At 42.2% G+C, this 22,071-nt stretch overlaps 2 protein-coding genes and 1 non-coding gene across 3 annotated transcripts in view; 2 read left to right on the top strand and 1 right to left on the bottom strand.

The window, feature by feature from the left end:
* Positions 1–2,479: 2,479 nt before the first annotated feature.
* pex2 (peroxisomal biogenesis factor 2) lies at positions 2,480–10,783 on the bottom strand. Its single transcript, XM_069705563.1, has 2 exons — positions 10,710–10,783; positions 2,480–4,709 (listed from the first exon to the last, which is right to left on the bottom strand). The coding sequence occupies exons 1-2, from the start codon at positions 10,711–10,713 to the stop codon at positions 3,715–3,717; spliced, it is 999 nt and encodes a 332-aa protein (XP_069561664.1). The 5' UTR covers positions 10,714–10,783; the 3' UTR covers positions 2,480–3,714.
* Positions 10,784–11,180: 397 nt separating this feature from the next.
* The window catches only part of LOC138624973 (putative autophagy-related protein 11), a 44,387-nt gene continuing 33,496 nt past the window's right edge, over positions 11,181–22,071 (top strand). The window contains exons 1-2 of the mRNA XM_069705580.1: positions 11,181–11,484; positions 15,478–15,600. Coding sequence (XP_069561681.1) covers positions 11,245–11,484; positions 15,478–15,600 — 363 coding nt within the window. The 5' untranslated portion in view covers positions 11,181–11,244. The remainder of the gene's footprint in view (positions 11,485–15,477; positions 15,601–22,071) is intronic.
* On the top strand, positions 11,530–11,611 carry trnal-uag (transfer RNA leucine (anticodon UAG)). Its single transcript has one exon. It is a non-coding gene; the product is annotated as a tRNA-Leu (tRNA).

Genomic DNA, 22,071 nt, shown 5'->3' with positions numbered 1-22,071 from the left:
TTGAAAGAACTCTCATATTACAGGTACCTGCAGCGGCTGCAGCCCTGAACTTCAGCACACCTAGGATTTCACTACCTTGGAGGAATGTTGGTGTTTTATGTTTGGCATGTCTTTTATTGAATAGATGAAATATGAGATACTTGTAACTTCTATTGACGTATTGGACATGCCACAAGAAGAAAAAAAAATGTACAGGTGTCAAAAATCCTCCGAGGTGTCAACAAATAAATGGTGCATTTTGTTTGTTTTATCTTTTCTTGGCATGAAAATAATGTCATTCACTCTTTGAAAGGGATGTCAGTTGTTGGAAATATCTCCCCAATAGAAGAGCGATGTAATTCCCTTACCTGTTGAAAAGTAGGTAAAAGCTTTAAACCATCAGCAGAAGGATCAGAGATGGAATTTTGTTGAAGTGAAAAAGCACAGGTGTTTTTACTCTTTAATTTCATCAGTGATTCAGAGGGGCTCTCAGAGTCCTTCTAGCTATTTCAAATGAAGAGGTAAGAGCCGGGCATAAGCTTAAATGATAACATTCTTTCTTACAGAAAAATATGCATGTACTATCCTTATTATCATCTGCAAGCCAAGGGCTCTGTTCCAATTAAAGAATACCACAGATGGACTATTCAACAAGCATGCACACAAACGAACCTACAATAGGTACAGTAAAGTACCCAGTATTACAGAGCCCAGAGAAGAGCTTTTTACTTTAAAAACTATTTAATCAGGAAAATCAACGCCTCACATCAAAGAAATGGAGATGAGGGACAGGCGGATAAAGAGGCTCATCAAAGAAGGAGATCTAGTTAGGGATTCAACGCCCTAATTCCCTTTCTCTTAAAACCATCGTCAGAGGGGGCACAGGGCCAATTTGCTCCCTAAATGGCTGCGTGTGAATGTGCAGATTGCTTTGCATAGCCGCTGGGAATCTGGGCTTCTTCCTCTTTTTCTTCACTACACGGAGCCTGTGAATTAGAAAAGATCCAAAGACAGATAGGCTTAACTGAGCCCCAGCTACCTTCCTTGAGTCCAGAGCCCTGTTTCAACTTCCAACTAATTCAATCCATGGCCTAACTCAATTAATAGACTTTAATGCAACGTTTCTTCTTTATCTTTTCTCTTTCCTGGGGATTGGGGACTTCAATTAGAGTTGCAGAGTAATATCAGCAAAAAGGTTTGGATTGTAAGTCTGTCTGAACGTTAAGACAATGACATGTCCCAGTGGCATTAAGGTTGATCGTATATGCATCCTTAATCTCAAACATCTCCTTAATCTCACTTTCTGGGACTTGCTTCACATTAATGTAATGTAGTGCATAAAATATTGACAACCAGTCTTTCCTGACTCGGCCTTTATATGCATTAGTGTGGTATTCATTAGTCAAGATGTCCTTGATGTAAAAGAGGACTTCCAAGTATCCACGTGATGTTTTTTACATAATGTCCAACCAATCATCATCCAAAAATTGTAGCCCCCGTCTCAAGGTGTGCATTTTCTTTTAATCCAGTGTGGGCTACTGCAATACTTCAACAAGTGCTTTAAACCGCACAATTCATTAATTCTGGCCTTGCTTTACCACCAAGGACGTATACTCTATAGACCTGCAGAAGTTCTAGGAGAAATAATAATCACATTGGTCAGTGACATAAATAATTTAAGATCAGCTCTTCAAGTGCACCCACCCTGTATTCTTCAGGGCATTCTTGTACCTCAGGAGGACAAATATTTCATGCTTTATCCACTCTGCCCAGCAGAAACATTAACCTCTTCTGAGTGCAAATGTGTGCCTCTTTCCTGAACTGATAGATCAGAGACCAGCTCCTCCGCAATAGGCTTTCTATCACGCCTGCAGTTCCGATTGATCGTCTTGGCAATCAGCAATTAAGTAGTAGTGATCAGAGCGGGAGAAGGGGAGAAGAGGAGAAGGGGAGAAGGGGAGGGAGGAGGAGAGGGGGGGGGGGTGTGTAGCCTCCCCCCCACCCACCTCTTCTCTTGTCAGTCCAGGAAAGGCTTCACTCAGCTGGGGTGAGTTTGGCCCGGGGCTGGGCTCACTGGTGGAGGTTAACTCCAGCATAAATAAGCATCTTTGGACTCATTACAGGGATTAGAGAGTAATTCGCCTGCGAGGAAGGAGACGACTGCCAGGGTTTTGGTACAGTTTACTACAGTCTTATAGGGGCGAGGGCCCTGGAGATTACAGAGGGAGAGAGATGGAAAGGCAGCAAAAGAGAGGAAGGCCAAGGGAAAAGAGAGGCTGGCTGTCATGTGTGTGTGTGTGTGTGTGTGTGTGTGTGCCAGTGTGTGTGTGAGTCAATCCAAGCCCCCGGCTGCCCCCTTGATCTTGAGCATGTTGGGGTGCTGTGAAAACGGATAATGGGAGTTAGAACGACCGGGCCTGTCTAGAGAGAAGTGTGCTGATTGTTATAACTTTCCCCTCATCTCTCTCTCCTCCACTTAACTAAATAAACACCCAAGAGGTAGCACTCTATCAATTTTAATGATGTTGAAATACAATTTAGGCACAAAATACACAACAAATGCTAATTTGGCCATGATGAGAGGCATCAGAAATTCCTCCCATTATTTATTCAGCTGACTTTCTGCATTTTTCATCAGAACAAATATTCCCATTTCAACAAACACACACACACACACACACACACACACACACACACACACACACACACACACACACACACACACACACACACACACACACACACACACACACACACACACACACACGCACACACACACACACACACACACACACACACACACACAGAGCCAATTTGGAGCATAAATCAACATGTTCACTCATCAAATATATGCTCTGTGTGGTTCTCTGTAGTCTGTCCAGTGCACCAAAGACAAATAGTTATATCTAAAGTCCAGCCAGAAAAACAGGGGGCAGAAGACTGTCAATATATGCACACATACATTAAACACAGCAGGCCACTGTGTGTTCAGAAAAGACAAAGACATCATAAAGATAAGTCTAGTCATAAACTCATGCGTGACTAAATCTTCTCAAAGAATACTGTCTTTTCGTCATGTTTTAAAGGTCCCGTATTTTACACTTTTCCCAAAATGTTTGCAGTCTTCAAATACAAATATATTTTGTGGTTTGAAGTATCAAAAATCCCTTCAATATAGTTTTACATCTCCTTTCTTAAGCTTCTCTCTGAAACTTTATCCAGAACAGGTTGTTTTGTGTCCGTTTCTTTAAAGCGCATTGATGTCAATGATCCTCTCTTCTGATTGGCTAACTCTTTTCTAAGTTACGCACACCTGGGTCCACCCCAGCTTTTCCTTGTCTTGTAGTTTGATAGCTCTGCAGTGTATTTACCACTTGTTGCATTGTTCCACGGGGGGGACGGGGGACGTGTGGTATGAGCATGAGTTTGTGAAATCACAAGCTGAGCGAGGTCCAAACGGCTCAATTGCCCAATATGAGCTGTGTGTATTTCTCTGTGGACTGAGAGTTTGGATAGTATTTAAATGCTTCAGAACTGAACTTAAATGGAATTCTTAATTCATCCAATTTGGGGCCTTTAATATAATCTCTGGCTTTTATCAAAACACTGAAAACGTCAACATACTTTTACATAATTAAATAATAACAGGCATTTCTTCATGTGTCTATTCACTGCTCTGTAATTCCCTGGACGTTTTAAGTACATTCATGATAGTTCCTACACAGTAGGATATGTTCATGGCCTGTCAATCATCTCCACTTCCATCTTGAGCGGTTCAAGGTGCCCAGCTTCTGCGCCACATTTGGGACAAGTGCGGAATGCGCCTGCGATGCTGTGGCTTTCGATGCAGTAGTAGCAGAAAACATGTCGGCAGCCCACCGTATGAGGCATGGTTGGCCATTCTCCGCATAGTCCACACTCCTTCAACAAGTCTTGCCCTTTCTTTGCTCCCTCCCCATCAACACTTTCTCCCCCAAACACTACTGAGGACAGTGTTGCCTTCAGTTTCCTTGTATTGATCAGCGGTAACAGGAAGATGAGGAACTCAGCGAAGCCATGCCAGAGCAGTTCCCGGTTCATGTACTGGTCGGTCACATCCCTCACCACGTTGGGTTTACTGAAAACCGCCTGAGCTCCTACGATCCTCTCAGCGAGGACGGGATGGCGGCCATTCCTCAGGAACACAAGAAAGTTGATGAGACTTGCAAACTTGCCGACACTAGAAACAACGGTCAGGGCATTGCGGAGACCCTGTTGGAGCACGCCACCATCTCTTTCTGACCCGAGTCCGAGCGGAGTCAAACCCAAGCGCGACAGCAGGCCGTGGGAACGCTCCTGGAGCCAGCGGGGGCCTACAGTTAGCATGGCAAGACCTAACTTCTGCCCTGGGGACAGAGGCTTGTATCCGGGAGATGAGGAACCTGTGCTATGATATCGCAGGCTCAGTAAAGACTGGCCCACAGTGGCGCTGCTTGAATACAGCGTGAACCTCCAGAGGAGCAGATGAAGCACAGCCCTCAGTTCAGGTTCCAGAGGGGTGAGTAGGCCCGGGCGGCAGTTCTGGAAGCACTGGGAGAACTGGTTCCATACGAGCTGCTCAAGGGCTGAGTCTAGCTCGAGGGCATCCAGCTGGCTGATGCGCAATACCGGGGTCATCCGTGGGCCGGCATCGGGCCCTGGACCATAACTTCCAGCTGACCGCTTTTGGTTGTTCTCACTTTCCAAACCCGCTGGAGAAATAGAAACAACAAGATTCAATAGACACATTAATCATGTTCTTTTCAGGATTTTCATTAGCAGACAGTTTTGCAGTTCATACAGCTTTGTTTAGTTTGGGCAATCATTCCTGAACATTATGATACTGTTCACCACATTTATTGTTGACAAAGCAAACTTTGTGAAAAAAAAAAAAAGACATTTAGCTGAAGTGTACAAGGACAACCGCACAAATGATTAAACAAGTTTTAAATGACAAAAGCGGGAGAGTAAAAACAACCCCGAACGAAGGCCAAAACCACAAAAACAAGACCCAGGTTGTAAAAACAAATCCCCCAAAACTGCCAATAATTACACACGCAAATGAATCATGACTTTACGTTATTAAATAGGTGCTTACTAAAATACACGCAACGCCATATTTGATCTATTCAAGTCATGAACAAAATGTATACAGAGGCATAACTATTAAAAGGACAACTCGTTCGTTGGGACGAATGAGGCCCCGGAGGTGAAGCCCATCCTGTTAGGAAGGTTATTTTTTTCTTTATAAATAGGAACTGAAATCACTTTTCACATGTAAAACCCGTTCTTAATGCAACCTTTGAGCTGCGCCATGCAGAGGAGCAGGGGGTCTTAGACGGCTTTCTCCAGTGTATATAAACACACACACACACACACACACACACACACACACACACACACACACACACACACACACACACACACACACACACACACACACACACACACACACACACACACACACACACACACACACACACACACACACACACACACACACACACACACACACACACACACACAAGAGGCGAAGCCCAGGGGCTCTTGGTGCCTGCTCCCTCTGGAGATAGGGGTGTGTGTACAAATCACATCACTAGGGATTAGGCTAACGGCACAGTCTCTGGTACACCGTAAACATCTGCCAAATGTGGAACAATTTTCCTCCCCCAAGATTCGACTCCATACGGGATCTCACCATTGTGACGTCTGGGCTATTTTGTGCCGCATACGTTTCCAAACTGCTCCCAGTTCTCCAGTTTTATCTGCCCCTCTCCTCAAATGAAATGCTTAAGAAAGTGGAAGACTAACTAATGCAGAGAGAGACAGAGCAAGAAGGCCACCGAGACCGAGTGAGAGAGAGAGACAGAGAGGCCTTTTTTTGACAGTGGCTTTTGTGTCACGCTGAACAGGATTTGTCACGAGGCTTTAAAAGAGATTTCAGCCGGGTAAATATGGCAGTTTTGACAGAAAGAGAGAGAGATGATGGTCACTTTAGACGCTTCTCGAGGAGGCAAAAAAAAAAACACCAACCCCATTCTAACATGCGGTGGCAACGCTTGGGTTTATTGTGGTGCACGGGACCATCTGTGTATTCAGGATGTTTCAATAGAGCCAGGATACACCGTCCAACTTAGTTAGAATTAGCAAATGAATGAAAAAAGAGTGAATTCACGCTGAAGTAAGCAGGTATGACAAATTCATTGAGCTGCATTTGAAATGCTGCCATGTTTAGTGACTAGAACCTCGCCTGCGACGGGAGTAGAGTTTGGATTAGAAAAAAAAAAAAAGAGAAGTAGTCTGAAAGTGTATGCTAACCAATAAACAGGCTCTATTTGTTTAGCTTAATCTGAAAGTTTTTTCCTTGATGGGAGAAAATGTGCAGATTATGTGCCTGTGTGTGTGTGTGTGTGCCTGTGTGTGACTATGTATGTATGTCAAGGATAGTCATGATCTATGCAGAGCTCTAATGCAGCGCAAAGTTAATCTATCACTCCAAAGTTACACACACACACACACACACACACACACACACACACACACACACACACACACACACACACACACACACACACACACACACACACACACACACACACACACACACACACACACACACACACACAAACCGCCAGGTGGTGGAAATCCCCGTCACAGCAGCAGCCCTCTCGGGAGAGTAAACCCGGCCGGGTCCAATAGTCTTTTCAAAGCTTTTTATCGAGCAGTTTACAAGTTATGAATGAATATGTTTTATTTGGGGAAACACGGTATTGACAGCCACCTATCAATAGTAATGTGACTATTGTCAAGGGTCTGTCAATATTAATGTAATTATGATGTAGAGGGATCAGAGGGATGCTGGAGTCGGGGGCCAAGTAACATCTCCTGCCCACTGCCATATCAATAGCTGGGATTGCTATTGACAGCTTCCCTTCAGACTTGCAGCACTTGCCAAATATATAACAAGCAGACACTTCAGTCAATGCCAGGCTGCCTATAAAAATTAAGCATTTGAATTTACAGGGCTTTTACCGTGGACAGCTGGAAATCCATGTTCCTTATGTAATAGTCAAAAGTCACAGTCAATGCCAGTGTTTACAGAGTAATGACACGGTGTGTGTTGGAGGACAGACAGTCCAGCATTTGCACACAATAAGCGTGGAAAGATGCAAGCCGAGCGACTCTTTCTCTGAAGTGCTCACACACATAGGCCCAGCTGATGTGCTATATTGACTTGATAATTCTCCAGTGGGTCGACCAGCCAACAGACAAAAATGCCCTCTTTTGGAGAGCTGGTGACTGACAACCAGCAGAGTCAGAAGGCAGGTCAGAGGAGTTCACTGAAAATCAACAGAAAATCACCTGGAAATTCGGAGGTCTTGCTTTTCTATCAGAGCTGTATAAACACTTTAAAAACATATGCCTTGAAATGTTAAAGGCTATTTTGATTCAGGTCAGATAAGAGTCCCGCACCCCCCTTCCCCTCCACTTGTTCCCTCAGCCTGCGCATCTTGTTCAGACAAAGATAGCGCACTGACTCAAGGCTGACTGCCATAGCTTACAGACAACAACAACAACAACAACAGCAATATTCAATCTAACAGGGAACACACTGTAACATCGCTTCAAGGCAAAAGGGGCCATGACCAGTGTGAGGAAGCAGAGATGAGGCAACAAAAGCACACAGAGCCTCAGTCTGAAGCCTCGCAGCTGCACCGGGTCCTCGGCAAAACAGACGACGGGATGCACCGACAGCTACCCAACAGAAAGACGGACAGACAAAGAGACAGACAAAGAAGACAAGACACGTCAGGCAACACGTCATGAAACTGCCAGCTGGGAGCTCTGAGCTACCATCTACTGATGCGGTACAGGAGAAAAAAAACAAAAAAAACTGGGAAAGACAGCGAAGGAGAAAAAAAAAAATGATGGAGGGAGGGGAGGGGGGACACAGATAAGCTCAAACCTCTCCCTACCAGCTGACCTTGAGACTGACGGTCACAATAAAAGAGGAGGGACCATTCCTGAAGCGTGCACGGCTCAGCCACACAGAGGTACGGGCGTCCAGGGAACAACCGATAGACAGAGGAAGGGCTGCACTTTCTTCTTGACCTTGGCTTTGGTGTCTAGGGAGGGACTGAGGGTGTTCAGGGCAGGGGACTGAAGACTGGGGGATGCTGGGAGGACATGGTATCTCTTAGGGATTGCATTTTGCTTTTTCCCTGCAGCAGAAGTGCCATGAATTCACTCACACGGCTATCGTTCCGAAAAAGTCTCGATTTAGCTCCCCGTGCGTTGTTGCGCTCAAATTCCTGAGCGCTTATCTTTGGTTGTTAGCATAATGTATGTGCCGAAATAATGCATAAAGGTTTACTTGGCTTTCTATGACGCTTGTAGCGAGAAATAGGCTACGCACCGACAAAGCATGCTGGATTACAACTTTACATTTCCTTTTCTCACTCATGTTAATTAATTTGTGTGAAAGCTCTGGTGAATATAACCTATTTCTCTGAGCACCCCCCCCCCCTCTTCCCCCGCTCCCTCACTTTATTGCCCTTCTTTCGCCAGGAACGAGCGCGGACCTATTAGCCCGGGCTTGCTAATGTCCTCACTATGAAAACGGATGAGAATGTCAGATTTAGAACTTTTAAGAGAATGATGTCATACAGCAGACCACAGGCATTACGGGGACACTAAGATTACCCAGGCGGTAACCAGACTAATTGTTATGAGTCTGTTTCATAAAAAATGAATGTGTGCGGATGCACTGAGGGGTCTTCGGGCTGCGTGTGCATCACACACTAATGCTTTATCAAGGCTCTCCTCTTTCTCTAATCACCCAAGACTCCTTCGAGCCATGGGGTGAGAGCCAAGTTAATGCCTGAACAGGCAAAAGAAAAAAAAAAAAAAAATACCCATCAGTTAGAACAGCACATCTGACACACAAAAATGTGCTCTGCTTAATCTGGTTTGCTCAGAAGGTGAATTATTTAAAAGAATTAATTGATTTCACGAGTATGAAGGTTGCGTATGCTAAGGCCGTATGAGTAATAAGTAAAAGGGTTTGCAGAAAACAACTTAAAAAGTCATGAAACATTTAGAGGGCAGAGAGGCACAATGAGTGTGGAAGAAAAAGCAGAGTAGCTAATAAATGAGAGAACCGAAGTTGTGTCTTTCTTTGGAGTCAATGAGAGAGCAACTCATGCAAATAAAATGGGTTATCCTGAGGAATATTTGATCAGCGCATTTCTCAACCTCTCTTTATGCAGGAAAAACAGGGAAAATAAAAGAGAAGTTTTTTTTTTTTTTTGTTTCTGTTTTTTTATCTGCAGCAACTAAAATGTGTACAGGAGTAAAAAAAAAGTCCTAATTTCAGATTGGAAGGTTAATGCTTCGATCTCTTTCAAAAACAAGGGAATAATGTGCCTTCCTGCACATCTCTGCAAGCATTAAAAAACAGTGGATACTTAAGAGACAACTCGATATAATTTATAAACATGATCAAAATAAATTTACGGCACTGGTTGTTTGGAAAATATCCTGCATTAAAATAACTGCTAATTTGACTGTATATTGGCTAGTTCCTCTTTGTCTATGTAAACCTTTCAAATATATAATAGCACCTGTCAAATACACAGTAGATTGTAGTAATGAAATGACATATTAGATGTACTAATTAAAAGGATTAATTCATGAAATGTTAGTCGTTTATACAGTAAAACAGGGATGTTGAAATAGAAACGATTTAAAAATAATAAAAAAAAATAAAAAATCTTGGATTTCTTTCTAAATGTGTGCACAGAAAACCCCACTGACCCCGGGGTGAGATCACAGCCCGATCTAACTTCTGTGACTCCCTTAAAAACACACTCATCAAACTAAGTGTTAAGCTCCAGAGGCACGCACCCACACTGGGACCTCATGCAATAAGCCGCTCCACATTCTCCTCATAATGGCATTGTCTACTTAATTTTTTTTTTTTTTTAGCTCGTGCCCATCAGTCTTTAACAACAACAAAACCCGAATCTGCTCCATTTTGATAATAAGGCAAGAGCATTATGTGATAATCACAGCGGGGATTAGGTTTTTGGCAAGAGTGTGTGTGAGAGCAGTACAGTCAAAGCCACTGGAAGAGGGAGATATAACCAAGAGACAGATAAGAGTAGAGAGGAGCGATGATTGGGATGAGAGAAATGAAGTGAGTAGTCTCCTGAAAAATCAATAAGATCAACTTTGCCTTGAATCTCAATGTGGAAGGTTTTGATCTCTGGCACTGATTATTTAAGGGAATAATGGAATTATGTGCAGGAGCTGCAGAACATACTTTTGAAGGAGCACAGTCACAAGGTTACACCATCCAAAGTTTCAGCTGGTGTGCAAAACTCGAAATGAATACTAATTCGCAATAGTCGCATGCAGCGTGCGATGTGCACATGCATAGACATCATCGGTCCGTGGGATTTTAATGAAACATGCAGCAAAAAAATAAAAAATAAAAAAAAAGGAATATGCAAAGAAACACACACACACACACACACACACAAACAAGCCATATGGAGGCAATGCACTGAAACGAGACGGGAAGGCGGAGGGTAATAACGTCAGGTGGTGAGCGTTTTAAACGAAGCAGACGAGCTGCTTTTCAGCTTCCTGTGGGAAGAATCTATCATGCAGACCTAAATGTCTAAATAATGTAATGAATGCCTATTTACCCATTTCTTTTCGGGGGGTGAAAGGCGAACTCAGTGCAACCCAGTCCTCCCTGACACGACGAAAACAATGTCGATTTCCGGGTAGTACGACCGGAGCCCGCCTCTCAGAGAAAACCCCACCAATGGTGCGCGGGGACGTCACGACGCAGGGACCCGTGATCAAAATTAGCCAATCACGTAACGCAGCTACAAAGACCCGCCAAACTGCAAGGGGGGGGGAAGCGTTGGGTCTGTGTCTGGCGTCATGGAGTCACAACCTGGAGTTGTAGAAACCGGCTCATAGCGACCAAACTGTCGGTGAAGCTGACGGTTATTCACATAAAGTAACAAAGACAACATGCGGTCCAAGTTCCAGGCAGTTGACTTCTTCCAGGTTTCTCTGAAGTTGTCCGGTGTTGTAAACTATGAGCTTTCAAAGCTTTAGTGACAATTCACGAGTTTGAGTATTAGGTTGTTGGCTTTTCTTTCTTTTTTTTTTTTTTTAGGCCGACATGTAGTTCGTTTTAAAACAGCGCAGGTACTTTATTTTGGAGCAATGTTAACAAGTGGCGCCCCAGAGTCGGGGGACATGTCGAAGATGTCGGTACTGGAAGGTGGTATCACGAGCCCGCCCTGTCCCTCGGGAGGAACAGAGCTGACAGTAGTCCTCCAAGGCCCTGAGATGGAGGTAAACAACATGAAACAGCTACTGAACGAGTTCAAAGGGCTTTACGAGCAAAGGTTGAGATGCCTGGACCTGAACATGTCCGACATGTCAACGGAAGAGCTGCTGCAGGTGAGTAGTACGTTATCCAGATATTTCATGACGTAAGCACCTGTCGGTAGCGTGGCCGAGTGGTCTAAGGCGCTGGATTTAGGCTCCAGTCTCTCTGGAGGCGTGGGTTCAAATCCCACCGCTGCCATTATTATGCCCATCGTTAGTTCAGGTGTCACCTTTAGAGTGGTTTAACAGGTTGTATTTTGAGAGTTGAAGTATCTACAATAACCTGAGTTATATTCACATTATGGTACTCTTTAATACGGTGTAAGTTTCCCTGAGTCAAATTAGCTCTTTCTGTTAACAGCAAAGTTTGAACTAGTGTTGGGAAGTAATTAGTGACATTAAATGAAATTACAAATTGAATTACAAAGCAACTATACTTGTAATCGGTTATATTTGCTGAGTGCAAATATGTAATTCAATTACAGTTACTACTCAAAATGTTGGTGATTACACAGAAAAAAAGCTAATATGTAGAATAATATATTCGTTCTGTTTCTGTGGATCTTTTTCGCTGTACAGGAATGCTTTCAGTCCTCTGTCCACACCAAGTTAGATGGCCAAGTCGTCACATAAGACAAATAGATATTTAAAAAGTCATTCAGAAACCAGTATCAAAAAACAGTTTGACTAGACATTAGAATATTATATTGACCCCCTGATGGATGGATAGATGAAAGGATGATAGATAGATAGATAGATAGATAGATAGATAGATAGATAGATAGATAGATAGATAGATAGATAGATAGATAGATAGATAGATAGATAGATAGATAGATAGATAGATAGATAGATAGATAGATAGATAGATAGCGAATGACATTCTTTTAAACAGCGACGTGGAATAGATCTGTTGCTGAAGGTGCTCCTTACGCCTTGTGAGGTATTCTCCAAGATCGTGAGCAGTTTTGCGTCCAGTCTGTCCTCAACCACCTCCTCCAGTGCGACAAACCCAGAATCGACAGCAGACGTCGCCTTCTTGTGAGTTTGTTCGGCCTGTTGGTGTCCTTTGCTTTGCTCCGGTGTGCTTACACCCGAGCACACCACAGCGAAGAAGATGGCACTCGCAACAGCAGACTGATAATACATTAGAAGCATTTTGCCACAGACATGGATGGAACTGAGTCTCCTCCGGAAGCAAAGCCAGCTCAGACCCTGCTTGGCCGTGAACATCACTGGAATCAAACCGTGTCTCGTTTTACTGGGGACAGGCTCCTGGCAACCCTCCAGCATCCTGGACCCTGGATTGTATTCATGGGTTTAGTCAATAGCATGAACAATGTATTCCAAAAAAAGCCTTTCAGAGGACACCATTTAGACCCAAAGTCTCTGCAGGATGTATAATTTTTTGGCTGATATCTGTTGTCATTAGGTTATCATCCATCCACTACAAGTCAAAGAGCATCCTGTCCGCCTTGACTCGAGCATCAGAAGATGACCTCTGTCCTGTCAGACAAATGACAGGAGGAAGCGCGGCGGTGCTTTCATAAAGCCGCAGCACTTGTAACAGGTGGCAAATTGCATTATGTTTCCATCTGAGCGGCAGAGATCAGGAACACAGATCCACACTCATATTTAAAAAAAGAGAGGTTTCTAATCATCAGGATTGTCATGCGACATCATTTAGCTCCAGAATGTAGCCTGTGCGAGCTGCACTGTGCATCAAAGCAAGAGTAACAAGGTTTCAGAGATGGGTTTCGGTCAGACGGCCCCAGTCGAGGGCCTACTTAACAAGGTTATGTGTTTAGAACCCAGGAGCTCCAAAGTCCTAAAGGTTGATGTGGACAGTTCGTCATAATCATAAAGCTTGTCCATTGGAAAAAAAAAACAACGCCCATTCTTCCATGAAGCCATTGTAGGTTCATGATGTTTCCTAAAATGTTAAAACACTTGAGCAAACCTGCCAATTAAAAAATTCATATGAAGTATTTTTTTTTTTTTTTTTTTTTCTGACGCTTAAGGGCACTTATAACAAATAGCTCTTCCAAAGCTGAAAAATAGTAAGCAAAACACACAATATCAACCCCAAAATGTTACCTTAGATACTGTCACATTTGCCATCTTTGTAAAGTTACTTTCCCTGAAGCTATACATCAGTGTTATGTTATGCATCAGGGGACATTATAAACTGTTCATTGACTTCTTTGGCTGTAGGGGACAGATGTTTTGGAACACACATGTACAGGTGCTCCTTTAGGGCAATTTAATTCTAAAAATGTTTTGGCACTCCCTTTTATCCGAGCTGCAATCACTGTAGGTGTCGGCATTCTGGCTAATCCCTTCAAGGAAAAAGTGCACAAACAGGTTTTTATTTAACTGACCTGAAAGAGAGTTCTGAAGAACTGTGAGGATTTATTATATTATGTCAGTTGAGGAGCACGTTCAGGTGACCTATTTTCTGTCAACAGTAAAATTTTTAATTTGTAATACATTCTTGCAGCCACAAAGCAGCTACGACTGAATCAAATCTTCCTGAGCCTTTCCTAACCCCCCCATGTCTGACTACCCAGTCTTGAAGTAATTCCTCTCTAATAATACAGTGAAGAGGTCATCTATTGTGAATCCTATGTGGGAAGCCAACAGTCTCTGACCTCCTTGTCTGGCAGGTTCAGTTTTACATAGAAAGTAAAACAGTGTTTTAAATGTCAAAACTAATTCAGTACCCTCACGAAGGTGATGCCTAAAGTATGACTTCAACACGGGAAGCATGATTCGGACAAGAAATTTAAACGGTGCCTTTCTTCACTGCCAACTGCTAACAATCTTGTGGTCATCAGGGATGTTTTATTTAACTTCACGTATGTCGAGAAAGCGATAACTTAACACGATAGACAGTCGTCAACGTTAGCTTTTGAGGATGTTATGTTATCCCATTTCTCAGCCTCCCTTCCAAGCTCCTGTTTTGTTTATCCTGCTCTAAGTGTGAAACATGCACGGGCCGCTTGTTGAGGTGGAACGAGAGCCTGTGGCCCTCAGTTGTAGGTTTCACCAACAGCACAATTTCCTCGTGTTGTCTTTAGATGCGTGTTGTTCTCCTTTATTACAAAGTAAAAGAATCACAACCTCCCGGCAACCCCTGTTGACTCCCAACCCAATGTGTTTCAGCGTTAAATCAAATTCTCCCATCTTAATGGAACCACCCTAAAGACACAAGGGGGAAATACAAGTAAATAAAACATACGTTTTCACATTCTGTTATCCTGTTTTGCTGGCTCCCTTGTGAGGTCTTCATTTAGGTGTTGTGCTCCTCGTCATTCAGTCACCCGTCAAAGTGACACCCGACAAGCGCTGACTTGCCAAGAGGTGAATGGTTTGTAGGTCAGAGAGGATGAGGATGAGGATGAGGAAGTGTGTTTGCGCCGTGGTCTCTGATGAACTATGTTCATATTGGATCTAATTTGTAATACCAGCTGATGTTCACAACCATATTTTGGTCTCAATACAGGAAGCAGAGGCATTTTATTAAAAGTTGCGAGGAGGAAGTTGGGGAGGATCGATGGGGTAAATGTTGCTTCACTTCAATGTAGACTGGGAGGGTTTGTGTCCTTTTCCATGCTGTAATTCGTCACTGACTTTTTAAAAAAAAACCTTTCAATTTATTTCTATTTGTTTGATAATAATTTTACATTAACCACAGTCGTGTATTTTGGTTGCCTAAAAATAACCATTTATTTTGTATGTCGGGATTTAGGTGCCATTATTAGAGGAAACATGGAAAAACTTCAGTAAACATTTTACAAATATGTTTCTTGTTGATATATTTGTGAAATGTTGATAAAATGTAATCGTGTTTCCTCCAAAGCAGATCAAACTAATCAAAAACTGCACATAATTTATGAAGCACAAATGTTGTGTGTACTGCTATGTTGTTTTAAATGATCCTATATGTGATTGATTGGACTGACTGTAAAATTAAACATGAATTATAGAAAAAAAACAGGTCTGTTTGTCAAATCACCACAAACAATCCACCGTCTGATCCTGCTGCGTTGTTATTTCTTGCAGAAGAGAGCGGACGTCCTGCGATCCTACGTCGGTGACCTCACAGACCAGAACCAGGTGCTCGTTCAGACCATTGAGGTTTTGCAAAGGGAAGCCGGACACACAGTTACCGACGTGGAAATGAAGGTACACACCTCTGATTGTGTTTTGGACGAAAGATTTTTATGAATGTTTTAAGCTTGGCACTGATGTGTCATTGTCTCTTCTTTCATATTTCTGTATTTTAAACAAATGACACACGTGTGATTAAAGTGATCTTCACAGCATTTATTTCCACAGCAATCATTTGTGGATTCAGGAAGCCCATCTTTATACAAAGTACAACCTCTGTCCGTCTAGATTTGGATTGTACTATGTAAAGTTTATTTTGGAGCACATGCAGATTCCGGTAACTTCCCTTATGTGTGCCCACACGCGTATGAAACAAGAGCATGAATTACTTGTAAGTAAAAGAATAATCCGGCTCAGCTGTTTAGATGATACCCTGCAAAGATTTGCAACATGCATTTCGGCCATGAGCTCAATTTATGTCCTCTTTATATAGTCAAATAAATAAATGTAGTGCTTTCATACTACCACTGCTTTCCTTTTTAAACAGTGACTTTTATGTAGTATTATGCAGTAAGTGGGGCAGAATATGCCAATAGAATGAAAAGTCTATTTGTAAACGGTATCAAGTGTGCAGGAATACGACAGTGAGGAGATTTTATTTGAAAGTGAGAAAATGAGAATGAGTGAGAAGGACACTTCTTTTTTTTTTATTCTGCATTACCATTGTCCCCGGGATCTTTTGTTTGTGTACACTAATGGAGGCCAAAGCATCTCCCACTCTACAGAATCCAATCAGTGGAGATCACACTGAATGTGGTGAGCAGATAAGTCTGTGAAAATCCTTCATTGTTTAGACAGAATAATATCACCATGTACAATAATGGCAATATAGAAAAGCCATTAGGAAGCTCATGGAGCCGTGCAAGCTGTTTCTGTTTTTATGCGTAATAGCAAGAATTCTTTGTTAAAGACACAGTGAACTCTTAAATGTAAACTGAAAGAGGAGTCAAGCAGAGAAGGTGCACGATAATTACCCCTTAAGGTTGTGGCCTCAACCATTTTCTGGAGGAAACTACACATTACCATTCATTCTTCGGGGACTGGTTGAAAGCCAAAGTTACAGTAATGACGCAAAGACAAGACAAAACATCATCACCACCTGATGTTGTGACCTTAAGTTATTGTTCCACCTCCATTATGGCCAGCTGTCTATTAATATTTGCTCTTCTGAGTAGATTTTGCACCAGAAACATAATTATGGCCTATTATACATCAAAGTACTTCCCTGCTATTATTGAGAAGGTCAGAGGGCTAGCTCTGTGTGCTCTCAACACTTCTGCTGTAATGCTTTGTATTTCTCAGCACTCAAAGTGTCCACTTTGAACTGTCATCAGTTTAAAACCTAATTTCCTTCAATGACATTGCTTTAGCAACACAAATACCGAAGTCTTCTCCTCCATATTGCTTTCTTAGACACCTTTATTGAGTACACTGCACTCTGTATATGTTTCTGGCCAACTACAGCACGATACATGCCTATGGAATAGCGAGAACAGCCAATACATTTAGTAATTTTCATTATCAGTAATGGAATTTTAGGCACTTTACTTACAGTATTTGTCTCTCTCTTGCTCTCCTGCTGAAGGGGATGACAGGTGAGGACCAATTTGTAAAACTCATTAAAGTAACATTCTCTTTGTCCAGTTGCACAGTTTTACTATTGTTGGTGACAGCAACAGCTTTGTTTGGCAGCCAAAGAGACACAGTGTGAGGCACATAATAGTTTTTTGCTGCTATCGACCCATCTTCTGAGCTTTTGAATCTCCATTTTAACCCATCTTAAATGATGCTCTCAATGTCTATTTATGCTACTTTGTATGTTTTCAGGGTCTAGATTGGTAAACAAATACAAACAAATGGACTGCCTCACTCAACAGTCTATTAGGATAGTCAGGGGACAACAGTGTCTTTCTGCTCTGAAGTCCATAATGTGAAATCCAATCAAATGAAGAGCATTTAGAGCTACTTATGGACCGTTCCACCATGTAAACGATGCAATGAGCTCTGTAATAGGAGCTTGGCTTACGTCTGATTGAATCGTAGTGTATGGTACTTGTTGATGCACAATAGGGCTGAACTGTAATGGACAGTAAACGGAGTTTGTTTTGTGGTCATAATATCATGAAATTCAAGGCTTGTATTTTAGATTGTTGCAATTAGCCTGTGGCCTATTTGTCGTCTACAGGCAGACCGATAATGCGTCACCATATTCAGTGTACCAACTTGAATTGACAGAACTTTGTGAATAACACTAAACACTTATTTGAACTTGCTATTTGAACTTGCGTATAGCCTGGTATTAACAGACCAGAATTCACCATAGATAGAGTCTGGCCTTACTCCAATGGAGATTGTTTGCAGTTGTTGATTGGTCTGCCCTTCACAGTGGCTGAGCAAACCTTAATGTGAACAGGGTTTTCAGAATAAATGTATCTCGGTGAAAACCGAAGCTGCGAGCAATAGGTGGGCAGCTCCAGACTACCCATTAGGTGCTCTACAGGACAATACGTCCTATATGTGGAATTATGGGAAGACATTTTTTTTTCTCTAATATGAATATTCCCTGTAACACTGTCATCTTGACTTGTAAACTTTACTTGGAAAACCTCTGCATCCAGGTAAAACTTGCAACTCTGTATAAAAAAAGACCAGACTTTATATTGAGCTTCCAGCAAACCAGAGCAACAAACTAACAGTAAAAGATATCATTCTCTGAAGTAGTGAAGCATTCCCTGACATAGGTTATTATGGATTTTGAAATATGTAGACAGTTATTTGGTTGGCCTCTGGGCAGCTGGACTTTGAAACAGCATTGTTTCAGAAAGAGAATCTGTATTTGTGTTATGATGTAGACTTCCAGTTCTTGTGGTGCTCTCGTCACTGTCAGATTCAGGGGTTAGATCGCTTTCCAGCAAGTGAAATAAAGGCTGAACTGTTTTTGTGTCATTCAGTTACAATAAAAAGCATTATTCTGAGCGACAGAGACTTCTTGGAAAACTTATTCTTTCTAGTTATTCTGTCTGGGTTATACTCTGGTAGCCACGTGGACATTTTAGGGATTATTAATGTTATAATGTGATAGAACTGCCACTTATTGATCCCTGTAGAAATGTTTTTCCCTCTGGATTTATTCCACGCACGTCAAAGGCACAGAAGCAGCTATAGAACAACTTGTGGAAGTGGGAGCGATTCAGTATCTTGTTCAAAGACATTCTTGTCGGCTGGATGGGTGCCAACTTTGGCTTTTCAACGACAGTTTGAGGATGAATCACTTGTTGTTGATTTTAGCAATACGTTTAAGAAAATGTAAATAACCAGGCACATACTTCAAATGATGTGCCAGTTCATGTCGTCACGTCACGTCTTTTTCTCGCAGATCAATAGATCACTGCTCCAAATTTCATTAAAAAGTCCATATCACAAGACTGCTTTTTGCATCCATTAATTGATATGTCTTTAATGAACCATTTGGCATATTTTGTTTGTTTGTTTGTGTGTGTGTGTGTGTGTGTGTGTGTGTGTGTGTGTGTGTGTGTGTGTGTGTGTGTGTGTGTGTGTGTGTGTGTGTGTGTGTGTGTGTGTGTGTGTGTGTGTGAATCTGTGTGTTTGTTGGTGTGTCTTTTCGGTACATGCTTTAATTCCCAGAGTTTAGCCCTGGGCCTGTGAGGCACTATGGGGGACTCTGGGCTGGTTGGAGAAGAGGGAATGGGATCAGGATAGATCAGAACAGATCAGTAGGGATCATTTAGGATCACTTAGGATCAATGGCATTCTCTTTGATCCACTCATCCTGTCATCGCACTACTCCCACACACCTCTCAAATTATTACCGTACCAGTCACAGTCAAAACACCCACATGATAGGAAAACACCCTTTGGAAATGTATAGTATTCTGTTGTGCTGTGGCTTCAATTCAAAGTATTCTATTTGCTACGCTTGTGAACATTTCTTGGTTATAAAAAGAGGGTTAATAAAGAAGACCTAATTTCCTTGGTCTTATTTGTGTCTGAGGAGAGAACAAATAGTAAGAGAATAAGTGTTGACAACAAATTTGCTAACTGAGTGCCAGGAATGTTTCCAGCTGTGATGAGAGTCTTTCATTTTTTTGCGTGATTCACAAAGTGACTATTTATGACATTCCCATAAACCACAGAACAGGGGCTATTAAAATCTCAAGGCCCGGGAACCAAATGAGAAAATTGGTCTCATGACTTAATCCATGCTAATGAGAACATCATTTTTCCTGTCATGTAGAGCACCCTTCGTAGTAGCGTTCTTACGACTCATTTTGCTTCCCGGGCTGCAGTTCAAGAAAGCAGAACATTAACTAAGAAGTCTGTAAGTTGCAACACAGCTGTTGAGTGAAAGCCTTTTGGTCTCTTTACTGGAATTAATAAAATATCCCCACTTTCAGAATGACCACAACTTTTTGAATTCAGGCAGCCGGTGATCTTCACAACGACACAGAGATGCACGAAGGTCAGATTTGATCTGTTTCCACGTGACGGAAGCAGCACAAATATATGTACAGCCATTATCCCAGCAGTTTAGTGAGATTAGTTCTAATAGCATTCATATCATTTATTTGCTATAACTGATTAAGAGCAGAATTAGTCTGGCTAGCTTGTGTAGTATTCCTGATTTGGACATAGTGCAAAGAAGCATTTGCCGTGAACCTGGCTGACCCTGCATGCGTAGTAGTGACTGCTCTGTTCAAGTCAATGAGAGAATGTGGAAACTCAATTCAGGTCCGCATTAAAAACAGTCTCTGAACTGTGTGACCTTTATCATTCTCTCTCTTCATCTCGTCTCCTTCCCCCTCTCTCGCACACCCTTAAGCATTTGCTTGTGTAGCAGCTGCTGTGAGGGAGAAGAGGGAGTGAGAGTGAGAAAGGGAGAGCAGGGGAGGTCAAGGGGTTGCGACGGTTGACTATGCTAATGTTGTTGTTAATGACTTTGCTGTGAGTGATAATTGATCGTCTTCATTACCATATTAACTCCACAGCCCCACCACCACCACCACCACCACCACCACCACCCTCCCAGCCCCACGTCTCTCTCTCACTGTGCAGTAATGGATGCCCCCGTTTGATCCTTGGAATAATGAACTAATTAGCTTAATTAAAATCAATAGAGGTGCCAATACCGGGTTAGACATCTCAGGGACGCCATCTCTATCTGCAGGAAAAGGAATTTTCAGAAAGAGGGTGAAATAGGATGGATGGCAGGGGGTTAGAGGAGCGATACGTAAACAACAGGAAGGGCGGGAAGAGATGAGGAGCTGGGGGAAGCAAAATGGGGATTGACGTGACATAAAGGGAAGAAGTAGAAGGAGAAGGAGAGAAGAGGAAACGGTAAGGTGAAAAGAAAACACGAGAGAGAAGTTGCAAGTTTTAAAAGGTTATAAATGTTAGACGTTAAATGTAAAAATGAGTAGACAAGGGTGAGGACAAGAAAGCGTGAGAGAAAGAGACAGAAAATATCAGAGGAATGAAAGGGGGGCAAAGAGAGGGGAAACTAAACGAGAGAGAGAGGGCGAAAGAGGTTCCTAATGCTGATTTATGAGTGCTTGACGGTCGTTAGCTGGAATAAATGGCTTGTAGGAGTGGCTGCAGCATTACTCCCTGTACAGGATACTAAGTGCATTGTAAGGTCAGCCATGAGGCCAAACTTACATGTGTAGTGCTCTGCCCTTGTAAACCTTTGTTAATATATCAGCCACAGGATGGAACTGTAACCAGTCCATCTGATTCACCGGAAGGATTGTGGCTTTATTTCAGGTTTATTTGAAGAACAAGCCTTACCCAAGTTTAGTGGACGCAACTTTAATAGTTGGACAGCAAAGAAATGAACTGTTTGTTATGAATGTGATTTGCCAGTGTAGTGTTAAAAAACATTTAGATGGTGAAGGGGTTAACTGAAATAACATAATTAACTACAATTTTATCAAGCATAATAATTGTTTAAGTAACTTTAAAAAAAAAAAAATTTAAGTGCTGGTTTGTTCAATTATAATGTATTAAGGCCTATTGATCAACTAAAACAATTTGAAGATGGCCCTGTGAAACTTTGATGCGTACTTTTTGCATTTTTCTTGACATTTCACAGTATAAACTAAATGATTAACGTTTGTGTGAGAATATACTATATATTTATTCAGTGTATAGGTTCACCCAGTACACGTGATGCCATATCTTTATCTATTGAATAGCGGATTTGCAGCAGCGAGGCAGCAGATGTGTTTTTTTTCCTGCAGGCTATCATCATAGTTGCATCACTTTACACTGAAATCAGGCTCACTCTGGACAAAAATTAAAGTCCACATTTATTATTACACACTTCCACTACACACGCGGGCCTTGACAGAGTAGAACAGGACGCTGCCGTGCTCCTTCCAGTCACCATCATCTCGAGTTGCATTATCCTAGTTTTTTTTCCGCCCCATCCTTCGCTTTCTGTTGTGATCTGGTGACTCACGCACACAC

The sequence above is a fragment of the Brachyistius frenatus genome, unplaced genomic scaffold (assembly GCF_029030835.1).
Source record: "Brachyistius frenatus isolate BFR_SWC_R1_liver_20210118 unplaced genomic scaffold, ASM2903083v1 Contig_57, whole genome shotgun sequence".
Classification (NCBI taxonomy): domain Eukaryota; kingdom Metazoa; phylum Chordata; class Actinopteri; family Embiotocidae; genus Brachyistius; species Brachyistius frenatus.
The sequence above is the reverse complement of the archived record's forward strand: the minus strand, read 5'-3'. Positions and strand labels throughout refer to the sequence as shown.